Source organism: Ambystoma mexicanum, chromosome 1p, assembly GCF_040938575.1.
Source record: "Ambystoma mexicanum isolate Mex_15411 chromosome 1p, UKY_AmexF1_1, whole genome shotgun sequence".
Lineage (NCBI taxonomy): Eukaryota > Metazoa > Chordata > Amphibia > Caudata > Ambystomatidae > Ambystoma > Ambystoma mexicanum.
Genome location: NC_090921.1, coordinates 670,372,593 through 670,388,789, shown reverse-complemented (window position 1 = coordinate 670,388,789; position 16,197 = coordinate 670,372,593). Strand labels below are relative to the sequence as shown.

At 42.6% G+C, this 16,197-nt stretch overlaps 1 protein-coding gene across 1 annotated transcript in view; it reads left to right on the top strand.

The window, feature by feature from the left end:
• The window catches only part of HORMAD1 (HORMA domain containing 1), a 2,731,278-nt gene that overhangs the window by 1,758,070 nt on the left and 957,011 nt on the right, over positions 1–16,197 (top strand). The window contains exon 9 of the mRNA XM_069642620.1: positions 2,270–2,517. Coding sequence (XP_069498721.1) covers positions 2,270–2,517 — 248 coding nt within the window. The remainder of the gene's footprint in view (positions 1–2,269; positions 2,518–16,197) is intronic.

The window sequence follows — 16,197 nt, the reverse complement described above, 5'->3', positions numbered from 1 at the left end:
TAAAGGTCATATATGCCTTTTCTCATAGGGAAAATACTCTTTCACTCTAGACATATAGAAACCTATGGAATTTTAAGGTCCAGTATTCCATCACTATTGCATTTCAGAGTGATACGGTGGTGAAAAATAAACAAGGATGTGGTTCTTTTGTTGTAGAAGGAATTCTAAGATCCTCTTGGGTATGGACTAGGGCCTCACTCTGAGCATGGCCACCTCTGTGGAAACAGCAAGAGTGGAGATGAAACACAGTGCTGCTTAAATCCGCAAAATACTCAATGCAGACACGATTGCTAACAAAAATACAACTTTTAACGTGAGTGAACTCACAGGGCTAAGGCTCAAATGGAGTTAACATTACATACATTAGTACCAGGTTAGAATCCCAATATGGTACCATGAATGGTTTAGCAGGGAACACCTTCACCAGACCCTCCAAAATCTGAAGCATGGTGGGAAGTAACAAATGGAAGTAACAAATGGAAGTAACTCCTGTGGAGTGTTTATGAAGAAAAGTAGGAGCGGCTACATTGAGGCCAGATCTGGCTAAAGGAGTGTCCGTGTTGAGACACCAATTTGAGTGCATTTGAGCACATCCATCATATACAGGGAAAACATGGACTTGGTGGATTGGTGGCAGGGGTTGACTGGGAACCAAAAGTGGCCCTGGAAATATTTTTGAAAGTGGCAGAGCAGAAAACAGGAGTAACCTCACAAAAGAGGCCCAAGGTGCAGAGGCCTGCTGGCAAATCTCCAAATTCCCTGTAGGCCAATCCAGCTCTGATTGGTGGGAAGCAAGAAGTATGACTACCCAAAAAGTCTAGTTACTGTACTTCAACATTTCATTAGCCAGGTATGAAGGTTCAGTTGAAGGTTCAGTTCACCAAAGTTCACTTGATGAATTATTCTGCCAAACAAAATTCTCGCCTCAGTGGATCCTCCAGAGGAGCACAACAGCATATCCAGCAGGTTCAACTGACACGTCTTGCACACCTTAGGTGATTTCTCAAGGCTGCAGTAAGAAACCCTTTGTTAGCTTTGCAGGTTCTCTGAAGGAAAAATCTGTATCCAAGCAAACCATCCTTTGATGGATAGTCCTCTCCATCAAGATATGTTATAAAATAGCAAACAAAGCTGTATCCAGGTTGCTCAGAACTCAGTTGAGTAGGGACCAAGCATTATTTCTGTCTTTCACTGAATAGTTTGGCTGTGTTATATTGGTCACGCAGCAGTGTTAGTGGTCTGGTAGTGCACTCTGTGCACCATACCTTTCTTGTGTAGAACAGATTGCATGCACTCTGCCCTCCACCCACTGTTTTTGAGAGTCTTTCAAGAGATGAGGAATTTGTAGGAGGCAGGTATCAGTTAGCAGAACAAGTTATGTATCTTTGGTAATGTTCTTTCTTATGGGTATGATATTTTTCCCACACATTTCTCATCATCTTCCCCCTTCCTGATAGTAGTTCTGCTGCTTGTCAGTGTTCTTGTCTGAGTTGAGGATTTACCCAGTTTATCCAAAATGCGGTCTGAAACTAAGCAAAACTACCCCTTACGCTGAAAATTGTATTTCCGTAAGTAAAGCAAAAAGAGAGGAAAAACAAATGGGTTGTAGGTGTAGATAAAGATGTCGAGTTTGTGAGGTAAGAAAGGATGCATGTTATGGGAGTGATCCTCACACATAGGGAAGGGGGAGGGCAATTGGGTTAAATACAAATACAACCATTAGGTATGCGAAGAATACATGGAAATTCTGGGGAAAAGAGTGGGCAGCTTGTCTCTTTATATATACCAAATACATCTCTCTTGGCGCAGACCACTGATGCTGTGCCAGAGCCGGTGTGGAACCACGCTCGACCCTCTAGTAGCATTAAAAGGTTTCCAGACCTGTTTGCACCTAGATAATACTTCAATATCATATACATGAGAAGAACATTACCAGAGGTGAATAACTTGTTCTTTGTGCACTACTTCTCAAGGCCCCCAGATGATGGTGCTTTTTGATTAGTCCATGCCCTGTGAGGGCAAGAGTTATTTTGATATGCAACCTTATCTTCTGCATCGTGGAGGGTAATGAGGTGGTTCTTAAGGGTCAAATCACTGCATTCATCTGGTTATATGATTTAGACGTGAGCAAATAAATTGTAGTTAGTGATACTGGACCTTATTCTTCTTCAAATACATTTCCTTTAAACACGTTAACGGCGTGAAATAATGATGAAACATAACACAATTTATTTTTATAAAACTCGAAAATATGTTTTCCTTTTTACAGTAACCCCACCGGATTATCAGCCTCCCGGTTTTAAAGAGGGCAATGCAGAAGGTCTGATGTTTGAAGGGGAACCAATGCATCTGAACGTAGGGGAAGTTTCCACTCCCTTTCACGTTCTGAAAGTGAAAGTGACGACAGAGAGAGAGAGAATGGAAAACCTTGATAAAAACATACTGAAAGAAGGACAGCAAGTTCAGGCTTTTGATTTGGACCAGGATGAAGTCGAAGGTCATGAAAATACAATTAATGTAAGTAGGTGACATATAACTCTGCTGAAGAATTCACTGTGATTTAGGTTGCTCTTTTATATTGTAAAATGTTTGCCATTTAAAAAGCAGACATCTCTGCTGGTAAGGCTACCTGGTATTTCTCTATGTTATGGGGGCTGCGAAATTCCATCTAACCACCCACGCATTCTGGTGGATGGACCAGTCGATTTGGACCAATTAGACTACCTGAGTGATTTAAAGCGATTGTAAATGCAAAGTCGACAACTGGACCATAGTGCCTTAGTGAAATTCCAGCATCTGTTATTTCCTTGTCTTGTGTACACAGATTGTCTACCATACTAAACGAGCATTGGCAAAGCCCGCGATTTTTACTTTTATATATAGAAAAATATCTTCAGGCGTGCCCCATCTTGTGATACTTTTATACACTATTTATCCCCACGAAATGAAAGGTATATGTCAGGTGCAAGGGCTCATGAGCTTCCATCCTCATACCCAGTTATCACCCTTATGTGATCTAAGCTTGATTCTGCCATTGCTCTTCTGTCTTTCTTGAGACTAGATGCAGCATGCAAAGGCCCAGCCTTGTCAGATGGAGGCCTTCATTTTAGTTTGAATTGAGAGGTGGTGACTCACCAACTTTGATGACCAACATAATTCTGAACACGAGGTTTCTGTATTCCTGCACGCATACACTGCTGTGTCTTGCTGAATCCATTCTGTTGAAAATTCAATAAATCATGTTTTCTGTCTCTCTCTCAAAATGACAGTTTTATGCAAAACCTGATTTCATGAACGCTTATGCTACTCACAGTGGTTTTTATTGATGTATTATTGTATTCGTCTTATTGCCAGATATGTCCATCGTATGCCCATGCAGAAGGTAGGGTCATGCTTTCCCAATGCAGACTGGACAGTGAAGGCATCCTCAACTTTGTGATGCATACTATAGACTGGACAGTGAAGGCATCCTCAACTTTTTGATGCATTCTGCGTCTACTTTACCCAGCTGCTGTGAGAGCTGCCATGGTCGCCCTGCTGGTGGCGGAAGGTGTCCTGGCTGTGCTTCCAGCAGGCTCCTGTGCAGACAATCATTATTTTTTCTCATGGTTCGAAATTGAGGGGAGCTAATAGCTCCTGCTTCTACCATAGTAGAGCCTGGTTAGCTTAAAACAAGACAGCTATCAGGAGCTACTTTTGGCTCCTAATGCCTTCCAATCATGTAAATATGACATTAACTTTGAGCATTTGAGTGATAATGTTAATAAAGAAGAATTAGAAAACATTTAATATACATTGAAACACAATGGTACATACAAAATGGACAAAATGTTAATGGAGCATCTGAGGTAGTTCCTGGTTCCCCTGCAGTAGCTCCTATCTACTGGGAGATGCCTGACACCCAGGAACTGGTGCTCCTTCTCATTGAATCTCAATTTCGAACCCATAATGTTCTTTGTTTTTAGTAAAGCATCTCTAAGGGCAGCTGTAGCAGTACCACCAATAGTGTATGGATTACCATTTTCTCCTAAAAGTCTGAGGTCCTGTTACATTTAAATGCTGATTGCTGATGTGTGATTGACGTATGTGCCATATTATACATAAAAACAAAATGTATGCCGGAGCCAGATGGCAACTATAGACAGGTGACATTTTCACGAAAGCTTTTCTGAGGTGTGTCTATGCCATGAAAGTAGTAAAACAAATAACAGTTTTCAGAGATCCAAAGTTTTTCCATATCTTGTGTCTAATAAGTCCTGGATTTTAAATAAATTACCAGAATGCACCATGATGTGAGATTATCAATGTAAAATGACATGCGTTAAAAACAACAGCATTTATAAAAAATGTCATAAACAGTATTTATAGAAAATGTTTTTAGAGCTCTTCTCCAACATATTTTTTAAGAAACAAGACTGTTGTGAATGAAGTAGTCTTTTTAGGTGAGAAACGTGGGCAGTGGTTTATCCTCATTACTAGCTTTGGTGTTCTTTAGAATGTTCATGTTAACAAGTTACTTTGCATGTAGATCGTTGTGGGGCAAAAGATAAAACATTTACTTCTGCCAGGTAGGTGGGTCACACCCCATGGGACCAAGTACGCATGTATGTAAAACGACAAAGATCCTTGTGCAACCTGTACCTATGTTGAAATTCTTTCAGGGCGACACTGCCTCCATCCTAATTTATAATAAAATGAATACCATTGAGCTGGGTAATAGTAACAAGTGTTATTTACAATGCAGTGAAGCTACTGCACTTACTGGAATTCAGTCAAGTTTACTCCTTGTACCAGGTAGCCACGCGACCAGATTTGTTCAACATTTATCACGTGGACATGCAAACCACCCACTAAGCCGTTTTGCCCAAGAAAGCAAAGTTCAGGCAGATATGGGAATTTAGGGAGGGCAGGTTCATTAAGCAGAGATGAAGAGGAAAGTCTTTAGGTATTTGTGGAACTAGAGTCTGCTGTCTTTACTTTGATAGTGGATATAAAGGCTGTTCCAAATCTTTGGGGGCAAGAACTGCGAGTGTGCATCCGTAACTGCTTCAGTACTGCACTGGGGTGATTATGGGGGCTACGATGGTAGACGAGCGTGGCTGCTTTGGTATGTATTCCAGCCTGTCCTGATAAGATTGAGTCAGTTGATTTAAAGAGTGTTTGCATAATCAAGCCTGGAGAGAATGATGGCTCCGACAAGAGCAGCTTAGTGATGTGTTGGCAGGAAAGGGGCAATGTTTTTTGAGAGCTGTAGTGGTAGTCACAATTTTGTAACTAGGGTGCTAATTTTGCTTGTCAGGTATGGCATGTCATCAAAAATAATTCCAAGTTTTCTGAATGCGGTTTTAGGGCTGGATTCCAGGTCAAGCTCTTTCGGCCCGATTATTGGACGGGAAGAGGGCTGTTTTGAGAGTCAAGGATGAGGATTTCAAGCTTTATGCCCTTGAAGGCCACATCAGCTGTGAATGGCCTTGAGGCGGTTTGGATTAATGTCAGTTATTAGTCAGGAAGGGTGAGGGCCAAATTAGGGCCAGGTCTAGTGCTATCTGCATACATTTGTAAGTCAAGTCCAAAATGCCTGATGAGGTAGCAAGAGGGCACATTTATGCATTAAAGAGATGAGTGAAGAGGGCTGAGCCTTCAGGCATTACACAGTAATGTGAGTAGGAGAGATGACAGGACCCACTTTTCTTGTTGTGATCTTTGTTCTTACATCCAATCCAAAGCAAGGCCTGAAATATTGAACCAGGATTGGAAGCGAAGATCTACTTTTTCAAACGCTGCTGGTAGGGATAAGAGATTTACAATAACTAGTTTAGAGGCATCCAATTGCTCAAGGATAAGTTTAATATTGTCATGCAGTGGTGAGTCTATTCTGTGTGCTGGCCTTAAGCCTGATTGATGAGTAGCTCATAGGGAATGTAGCACAAAATGAGATTGAAGCTGTTTTACAACCTGTTTTTCCATTAGTTTGCTCAAATGAGGAATGTTGGATATTATGAGGAAGAAAGGTGTTTTGGCCACCATTAAGTGAGGAAAATTGTTACTGTTAGGAACTGTAGGAAATTTGATAATATCTAGGATCTATGAACTCTGAACGGGAGATGCCCGCCACGTAACTGAGTGATGCCCTGGAGACTAACTAGTGGCAATCGCACCAAGAGCATTAGGAAAAACCTACCTTACATCCCATAACCCAGAATATCCAGGACATTGTCCGCTGAAATAATCAGCCATCCCATCAATCTGTCCTGAAGAAGGAACTACATTAAATAAATGTCTTTTCCCTAACGTATTCATATAAGCCAATCAACTAGCTTACCTAGACCACATTCAGGATTACTTTACCTCAACCACATGTTTGATTACTTTACCTCATCGTATGAGCTTAGTAAGGATGATTTATATCCTAGGACAATAAACTAAAGTATATTCCTGATTGGAACCCTGATCAATCCTAGCGTTTCAATAATGAATTGCATTGTGAATCCCTTTTTTTTGTACAAACTATCAATCAAATTGTTTATTATTGTTTCTCTTTTTTCTCATCTTGTGTTTACCTATTGTCCTTTATATGATTTTGCTACACACTCTTTGATATTTATGTTTATACTTAAAAATGTGCTTTAATTGTTCAGAAGACTTTTTTTTAATACATTTCTTTTAATCAACTTTTTGTTTTTCGGCCACTTTTTACTATTTCTGATTTGATCATCTATCATTTTGTGATGTGCTAATTTCGTCGACGTACATTGATTGTTTGTCAAAGGATAGGACACTTATACATTTAGGAACAATAGTTAAAACAACAAACTAATAAACTACTCAACAGGAATGCTGTTATGTTTGTGGAAATGATACGTTAGCACTTTGGTAGGTCCGGTAGGGTTGATCGTTTGTTTAGGATTGGAGTTATGGTTCCATGATTTAGTGACAAAGGAAACCTACCTTCCGGAAATTATTTTTTAAATTATCATGTAGTAGTCCTGAAGGAGCATTTTAGCCAGTTTGATTGAGATGTGAGGACGGCATGAGAAGTTAGGAGATCCAGAAGGGCCTGCATCTACAATTGCTTTGAGGATGGCAGCAGCTGAAGCAGGGTTGAAATAATGAAGGTTAGTAAGAGAAGGGTGTGGCCCTTGAAAGAGGGGCAGAGGAGGACTTGTAGACTTTCTTTAATCTTCCCGGAATTAGGAAGTTCTTCATGAGGCTGGAAGGAGGAGGTGTGATACATGAGGATTTCCTAAGGGAATTCTAGATCTTGAACAACTGTTCTGTACTATTTGTAGCCTTATCAAACTTCAGGGTGAAGAATCAACATGTTTTGGCTGCTGCAATGACTTTTCTAAACCACGTTCTTGAATTCTACAGGCAAATTTGTCCGATGGGGGACTAGCTTTACGCCAGCATGTTCAAGTTGGCAGCATTGTTTTTCAATTTACACAATATCATCAGTGAACCATTTATTCAAGCAATGATTAGGGGATTTGACCAGTTTTTTGGGGTTAGGGATTCCAAGGCTTTTATGAATTGCTGAAGATACAAGCTAAGTGAATAGTTGGGAAAAGGCTTTAGGTATGGCAGTATTCCATGGTTTGTATGACAAAGAGATGCAATATATGACTGGGATATGGTGTGAATATGCTTGAAAGTTGAAAGTGCCTATTTGACCTCGACATCTACATTATGCTTCCCCTCTCTAGGTGTCTTGACGGAAAGTTGAAAGTAACTAGGGAGGTGGGTGAAGTCGAGAGTTGGTTGATCTTGAGGTCTGAGTAAGCATTTAAGGTCAAGGGTTACAGGAGGGGAAAAGTGTGAGAGTTGGGTTTAGATGAGTATGCCATCGCAATAGTCTGGTTGCTGCATTTAGTATGCTGTTAGGTTATTTTGCCACGGGGTCAAAAATACTTTACGGACGAGGACAAAACTGCCTGGCATGAGGTTGGAACTGGTGTAAGTAATGAAGATAATGGATGGCTACAAACTGAGGTAATGATAGAGATCACTGATTTGGTTCAGAGGAGGATTGGTACAGGGCATTATGGGGATCTAATGTAGCAGAATACAGGTGGTAAGTGACGAGGTGTTTAGCAGGTGATGTCCCATTGTTATCAGCAGATTTGTCCCTTCAGCATTCCCCATCATGGCCCCCACTCCCGGTCTTCCGCACATATTCTGACCTTTTCTTCTTCCCTAACCTGCATAACGTTATGATGTCAGGAGAACACTGGAAGCTCATTAAGAATGCTGTTGTTGATGGAAGAAGGGTGAAATCAGAAAAAGAACTGTCACCAGTTTCTTCTTATGTCTTGAAATAAAACTATTTACTCCCTGCATCAGTTGTTTCAGAAGTCTTGTTGACCTGCCTTTTAACAAAAGCGACAAGTTAAAGTCAAAACAGCGGCAGCTGCAGACCTCCAGTGTTTACCCAATCAGCACAACAGGAGGCATCTTACATAAGAGAGAAAGCCAGTGGGACCAGAGACACAGTATTATCGGCATATCCGAATGCTTATGATCCACAGAATGATGGTTACAAGCTTGACGTTGTACGAGAAGGGCGGGTGTCCTCATTGAAGGCTTGCAGAGAAACAAACAAAATAACAAAAGAGACACTAGCAGCATAAAACTCAGTTTTCACATGGAAAACATAACGACATGTACAGGACTCATGGCTTCTTCATACACAGTTAGCCAGTCACAGAGTGACAATGAGATAAATTACTATCAAACCAAAGAAGGGACTTTCTCAACTCATTCTGACACTCCAACCTGCCGCCTTCTTGAAAAGTAAAAGACATGGCAAATATTCCAGGCCCTATTTTCTTTCTGCCCTTGCCTGTTGAGCTGATCGTCAAATGCAAGGACAGAGAGCACGGTTGTCTGGAGTATGTGCTAGCTATATGTTGGGTGAACTACTCGAATGAAAGTAAGGATGCTGTCCTATTTGACTGCTTGGGTAATGTCTGGCAAGCCGTATTCAAAAGGTAAACAGAAGCCCGGTTTGCGGAAGGGGAATAGCCCATCAATTAATTCTAGCCCATCATAGCTAAGTAGGACAAGCACTAAGCCATCCAGGAGAATAAGATACTGGCATGATATAGTTTTGCCATGCCAGAGCAAAAAAAGAGGGAGACCTTTGAGGAGTTCATTACCATACTGCTTGACCTAGTGGTCAAATGCAAATGTGGCCACTGCCTGGAGGAACATATCCAGGCTCAGTTGGTGATCAAATGCATCAATGATAAAATAAGGTAGGAGTTGTGGTGAGAAAGGTACGCTTCCCTTAACAGAACCATCAAAATTGCCAAATCAGCAGAGCTTACAGAAAGCTGCATGAAAGAGCTACATGATGATATGGAAAGGATGACGAGAGAAGCCAATTTGGTTACATAAACAGATGGTCCGTCAAGAGAGTCTGCAAATTTGGTTACAAAAACTGATGGTCCGTCAAGAGAGTCTGCAAAGGGAACGTGGGGCAGGAAAAGACCCAAACAATACTACCCCCATGCGGGAAGAGAGGAACTATGTGTTTCTATGCATGCACTGCCAAGGAGGATGTGCGCACCGCCATATCGAATGACAGAGAAGATATACGGGGCCCGAACCTCAAGAGATATTTTTGTTGTGGTTTCTCTCGTCATTTTGCCAATGACAATTAATGTGTTGCAAGAAACATAACGTGTAGAGAATGCTGGAAGATGGGACACTGAGCCAGAAGTTGCAAGCAGTTCAAGGAGAACCCAATGACTGTGCATGAAGTCTCTGATAATTGCTCCACCCTAGACCCTGTGGAATTGACCGAAGACTCATACACACCTATGGCAATTAAATGAAGTGCCAAAAGAAAAGAATGAAACCCCACAATGTAGTCAAGATAATGGTATTGAGACTGATGTCCTAGTAGACAGCTTGGCAGACTATTCACTGATCAGCATGCAGCCCTGCATCAAGTTATCAAGTTGTACTCTGAGGGAAACAAAGGTCAAAACCAACATCTATGGGGAAGACCCCATTGACATTATTTGTGAATTTGAAGTGGTACTGATATTCAAGGGGAATAATGCATTGGAAAAGGTCTATGTGACAGGAAATGGAGGTAACTGTCATGATCACCTCCAGGGTTGTAGGGTTGGGATCAGATATTCAGACCAGAAAGGTTTCTCTGTGCAGATCTGTGGGGGCTAGATAGGTACTGGCCTGGCAAACCAGGAGTTCTCACATTCCTTAGTACCAGAATTACAACGGGCTCCGTTAGAGATCCAATGGTTAACAATTTCCCTTAAGATGGCCGCCCTATGGGTCACAGACTAGTCAGCAATTGAGAACCCGTAGTTGGGCATGAGGACTATAAAAGCCCCACCCCTGCAGTAACACGCGCTTTGTGTTAGTTCCGCTGACAACGGTGTAACGCTACTGGCGCTCTGCTCACAAACCTGTAACAACAACAGAAAAGTCATATTATGAACTTATCGAGTTAACAGAAAATTCACAGACCTAAAGTTTCAACGTTCCTGACAAGAATCTCTGTATCAGCAGTCCTCCGACAGGTGACTTCTTCTTCTTCCGTAGTTCTGCTGTTCAGTCAGCACCTTTCTTCCTCAGCTGCGGCTTCACTGTGGAATCCTCCAACCTCCGAAAACCTGCATAAAACAAGGCACAATAGATAAAGCAAGAACATTCAAGACATTTGTAGCGGGTGAGATAAAACTAGACGCTTACATTCCTGAGGCTCCTACAAACTCTTCCAAGCATTCCAGAGCCTGGCCTCACAGAGCGAGTACCATAGCTTGGTAACAAAGGCACGCAACGTCACGCGACCTTCCCAAATACGCGCCCAAGTGTTTCCTCAAGTGACAATTCTCTCTTTAACGAACCTGCAAAGGAAAGAGAGAGTTGTTAGATTTACCTTAAGTGAGCTCTCTCCTCAGTACTTACTCTCAGAGACTTCAAAACCCAACGGATAAATAAAGTAAAGAGCCCGCCAAAAATCAAGACGCTTACCTTCAGAGGGCTTTTCATTGTTTTTCCAGCCTGAGTTCTTCTTGAGCCTCATCACCAAAGCACCCTGCACGAAAGCAGGATGGAGCGCTCCCTAACATAAAAACACAGGTGAGGAGGAGAACAGGGAATATAGATATTATAGGGCACTGTGCAGGGTAGGGAAAAGGTGAGCCATAGTATAGAGACCACATTATTTTAATTCCAGTTCCCCTCCTGTTTTTTCTCTCTTTTGATGACAGAAGAAAACCCTTTTTAATCAGTATTGGCAGATCACGAGGGAGTCCCAGATCATTACGCTCCTGCGTGGACAAGGTAAGCGTTACAGTAACATACTACCTTGAGATAACCAGGCTGAACTGTTTATCCAACTGGATCCCCATCATGTCAATCAGGTTCTCATTGTGAGCTAAAGGACAGTCGAGAAGAACAAGTTGCCTGAAGTAGAAATGTCATCATGGGTACCAGACATTTTCAAGGACAAAGTGGGATGTCTCACAGGATTTCTTCCTACTATCAAATTGAAGGGCACTGCTCGGCGAATCGTAGCTAAGGTAAAGTTGTTTCTATTGGCCTTGAAGTCAGAACTAGAAGCTGAGTTCAAGAGGTTGGAAGAAGAAGAGATTATAGAGCAGACTGATGCATCTAGTGGATTAGCCCCATTTTGGTGATCAGGAAGACCAATGGAAGGTGAGACTCTGTATCCATTTAAATGAGCTGAACTGCAATGTGGCCTCAGAAAGGTTTCTACTGCCGAAGATCTCAAAACTAAAAGCATACATCTCAGTGGAGATGTTTTCATGGTTCTTTGTGGAAATGTTGCTAGCAAAAACATTATCATTGGGTCTATGTTTTACCCTGACTCCTAAAGCACCTTTGTAACGTGTTCTAGGACTGATGCTCTTTACTGTTCTTAACTCCAGTCGTAGACTATTTGGGCAACATGCTTGGTAGTATTCAGGGTGAATGTTTGAAAAACAAATGGGCCTCATAACGAGGCTGGCGATAGCCGTGCCTGTAGTACAGGCACGCTGCCGCCGGTGTTAATTTTTTTTCCAGTGCCCAGAAAAGGGCAATTACCGGTTTACTGTGCTGCTGTGATGCTTAGATTCAACAACACGACAACTATGCTGCTGTGATACTTAGATTCGGCAACACACCACTCTCTCACTTTCATACACCTTTAATACTACACTTGCTTTGCTTGAACCCGCTTTCGCTGAGGCGCTGCACTCAGTTGTGACTCTGCCCCTCCCAGACAGGCTGCACCATGCATGCAAGGGGATTGACTGCGCTCCCAAACAAATGCTATCACTTATCTTTTGTCACGTGGGGCCAAAGGTATTGCTTCAGGCGAGGACAGGCCCCGCATAAGACTCTTAGGCTGGAGCTCTTCAGCTGTGCGTCCGCTCGGGAGGATTGACGAGCGCGAACAGCATTTCAGGTCTCATGCATGCGCTTTTGTGCCTTCACGCATTCGCGCTGACTTGGGTGTTGGCCTGGGCGTCGGCCCGTGTGTTTGCAGGCCCTGTGTGCCTGATTGTTCCTTAGGCTGCTCCCGGGGCTGCTGGGCCTGTACTTTCTGGGGCAATGTCTACTGGGAGGTGTAGTCCTTCCCTGATCCTGTTCCTTGTGGGTCCCTTATGCCTTCTCTCAGCAGATGTCATCCTGCCACACCAAATACACCTGCAATAAGGGCAGAGATGACATCTGCTGCATGAAACAGCCCCCACAATACCTACCACTACCTTGCGCCCATGCTTCTTGGAGCGCTTTATGACAGACACTCTACTGCGTACATTTAAAAAATTAAACATAATGTTTGGCATCCACTGGTGTGTCAAAATGGCCTATCCCGTGGACTAACCAGTTTACATTAACTATCAGAGTTGTTGTAGAGACTACATTAAATGTGTGTCCGTTGTTTCTATTGTTTGTGGTCCCCCCTCGTAGTCCAGTTTCTATGACTAATGTCTGGGTCCTTTGGGAAGTCATGCTGTTTTGCCGCGAGTATAAACTGGACACAGTAAGACCAGACGTGATCTAGCAGAGTGTCACTGTTTCGAGCGCTGATTGCCACAGTGAGGTAAGCCATTGGCATTAGGGCTGTCAGCATTTACAAAGGACGCCAGTTAGAGTTGTGGTTATTGGCATTACTTGTCTGGCCAATATATATGTTATACACCCCTGCAGTGCCGTGTAAGACAAAGTGCTGGGCAAACCTTACGTTGCTATTCGCCCTTAATTGTTGACTGCAGGTAAAAGGAGAGGAACTTGATCCGATAAAACTCTGAAAGTGGGCGTTTTGGTCATATTGTTTTCAGGTGATGGAGAAATGAACAGGATTGAATTAATAAGAGCGTGTTGATACGTGTGGATAGTAAGCATGTGGTACTGACTACGATGTACAGAACGTCGTACTTAACAAAGGTATCCAACTAGGTGACGTAATACAGTATGGCGAAAGAGGAGTTGGGAGGTGTTTAATGTGAATTAAAATGGAAGCATTAAATATACTTCGGGTTGCATTTCGTTTTTATGCAGTGTGCCCATACCGTACCCATTAAAAGGATTTTCGATGAAATTATATAATCCAACTGATAAGGATTATTGTGGGACGTGGACTCCCCATTGAATGGAATCTCGTATCGCTATCTCAGCAGGTACCATATTAGCAGTAATTTGTTGCTGGTATGTCTACTGATGCATAGATAGTTGCTTCATTAATGAAGGTGTTTTATGATAATTGATGTATAGGATTAATTTCCAGGTTTAGTTGTTTGATGTGATTTAATAGAAGAATTGGATATCTATCCCCTGATGAATCTCTGACGTAAAAGGTCTTCTTGACAGAAAGATGTTGGGTATATTTTTTAATTGTTTGTATATTATAGTGTGTTGAAAAAACCGTGTGTCACCAAAAAAAGAGTATCATATTGTTGACTTCTTTGATTGATTAAACTCACAAATATCATTACGCCTTTTGCCCACTTTCATTGTAGTGTGGGGAGAGAACAAGGTTGCGCATGATACGAGGTTGAGAAACGTCCAGCAGGTTCTTGGAGGTGCTAGTCTCACAATAGCTCTGTAGAAGTGTAGTTCCAAGCAGATCAAAATTGACTATTTTGGACACAAGCTCTCTGCTCAAGGGATACACCCCAAGCATGACACTGTGGAGGCCATAAAAGACATGCCTGATCCCAAAAATGTATCATCTAAACTGTTATCCATCTTTGGCCTGACAAAGTTGTATGCCAAAATTGTCAAGAACATGTCCAAGAAAACAAAGACCATAAAGCGACTCACAAAAAAGCGGTCTATTTCTTGTGGTCCTGAGTGAAGCAGGAATTCCACTCAGTCAAGATGGAAATAGCCAATGCTCCCGTTCTCTAGGGTTTCTGGAAGGACTTGGAGACGATAATCTATTTAGAAGCCAGTGAAGTAGAACTGGGGGATGTGTTAATGCAGTCAAGGATCCTGAATTCAGATACTCATTAAAAGAGAGGAAAGCCTTACCCTATATGTTTATGTAACCAAGTTCAAGTTCCGCCTGTGGCAAATGCCTTTTGTCGTTCTTCTCTTGGGACTGAATGTGGCTCCATGAGCATTTACCAAATTAATGGGTCCAGTTGCAGCTCACTTGTGAGTTCAATGAGGTCATATATCCATACCTGGACGAGTGACTCATCAGGGAAAATCCCTTTCACCAGACGAGGACATCACTTCAGCTTTTGCTAAACCTGTTGTTCAGTCTGTTTCTATCCGTCACTCAGAAAAAGTCCTGTTTGTGTCCCACTGAGGACATCAAGTTTATAGGTTTCCAATGGGACCAGTGTATAGAGTTTATCCCCTATGAGGAGGATTCAGGACATCAAATTGGCCACTTCCCCTTTCCTGGATCATCGAGAGACCCCAGGTTGGTGGTTACAACCCCGGCTTCATCTCATGGCGGCTTCCATACCGTGTGTTCCTTTTGCTCACCTCAAGATGAGGTGCCTGCCAGCTACCTGGGATCAGGAAGTGGAGAAGCAGTCTACCAAAATTCCAATCCTTCTGGATTTGTGGTTGGACTTGGTGTGGTGGAACGGCAAGGACAATTTGAAAGTTTGCATTACCTTCCAGGATGTTCCCCCTAAGTGTATAACATCAGACTCACCCCTCGTGGGTTGGGGTGCAATGCTAGACGAGCCTAAGGCTCCTGCACTTTGTTTTCCAGAAGGCCCAGGAGAAAGGGAATGGCATACAAATCTTCTGGAGCTTTTTCCGAGCTTGAGAGTGTTGAAACCATTGCTGCCTGTCATTCAACACTCCTCTGTACTGATAAGGACCGACAATATGATGAGCATGTTTTATGCAAACAAGCAGGGGGTAACCAGAGCACCCCCCTTCTTCTGGTTGGCTATTAAAATTTGGGATTGAGCCATTCTTCACATAGAATTTCTCCAAGCTATTAATTTAGCTGGGGATGTCAATAGCCAGCGGGCAGGCTCATTTGTCCCTCTCACTCCTACCAAATGTGGAGATTTTCTGGATATGATAGTATCCACGAATGGACTTGCTCAGTGTTTCAAATTCACAAATGCAAACTCTTTGCGTCACTGATGGGACAGGGTCTGGGCTCTCTAGGAGACTCTCTACAAATCTCGTGGGATCACAGAACACATTATGCATTCCCTCCTCTCCCGCTTATACCAAAAGTATTGACCACGTTCTGCAGTTATCTTAGTTGCTCTCTAACTCTGATAGTCCCGAAATGACCGGCTCAGATCTGATGCTCAGACCTTCTGAGGCTGAAGCTATCAGGTCCTCTCTGTTTGCTTTTGTCTCAGGATCGCCTCAGCCAGCCGGAGGGGCAGGTGTTAAATCCCTCCCCTCTATTGCTGAGCTTAGCGGCTGGGCTCCTGAGAAGTTAGCTTGCAGTGATTTTGGTTTATCTGAGTAGAATTTGTCATTAATTGAAGTAGCCAGGAAAGCATCTATGAGGTGTCAGTTGAAAAGTAAGTAGGCATGCTTTCGCTACTGTATATTTGAAGGTTTCTTGGATCTATGCCACATTGGATGATGATCCCTTTTACTTGTCCTCCCTGGCGTCGTCAGGTGTCAAGATCCAGTCTTGCATATGATATGTGGGAGCTATTGGAGCTTATTTAGGTTTTCAACGGCTTTCTAACTCTAAGTCTAACCCTTTTATTAAGA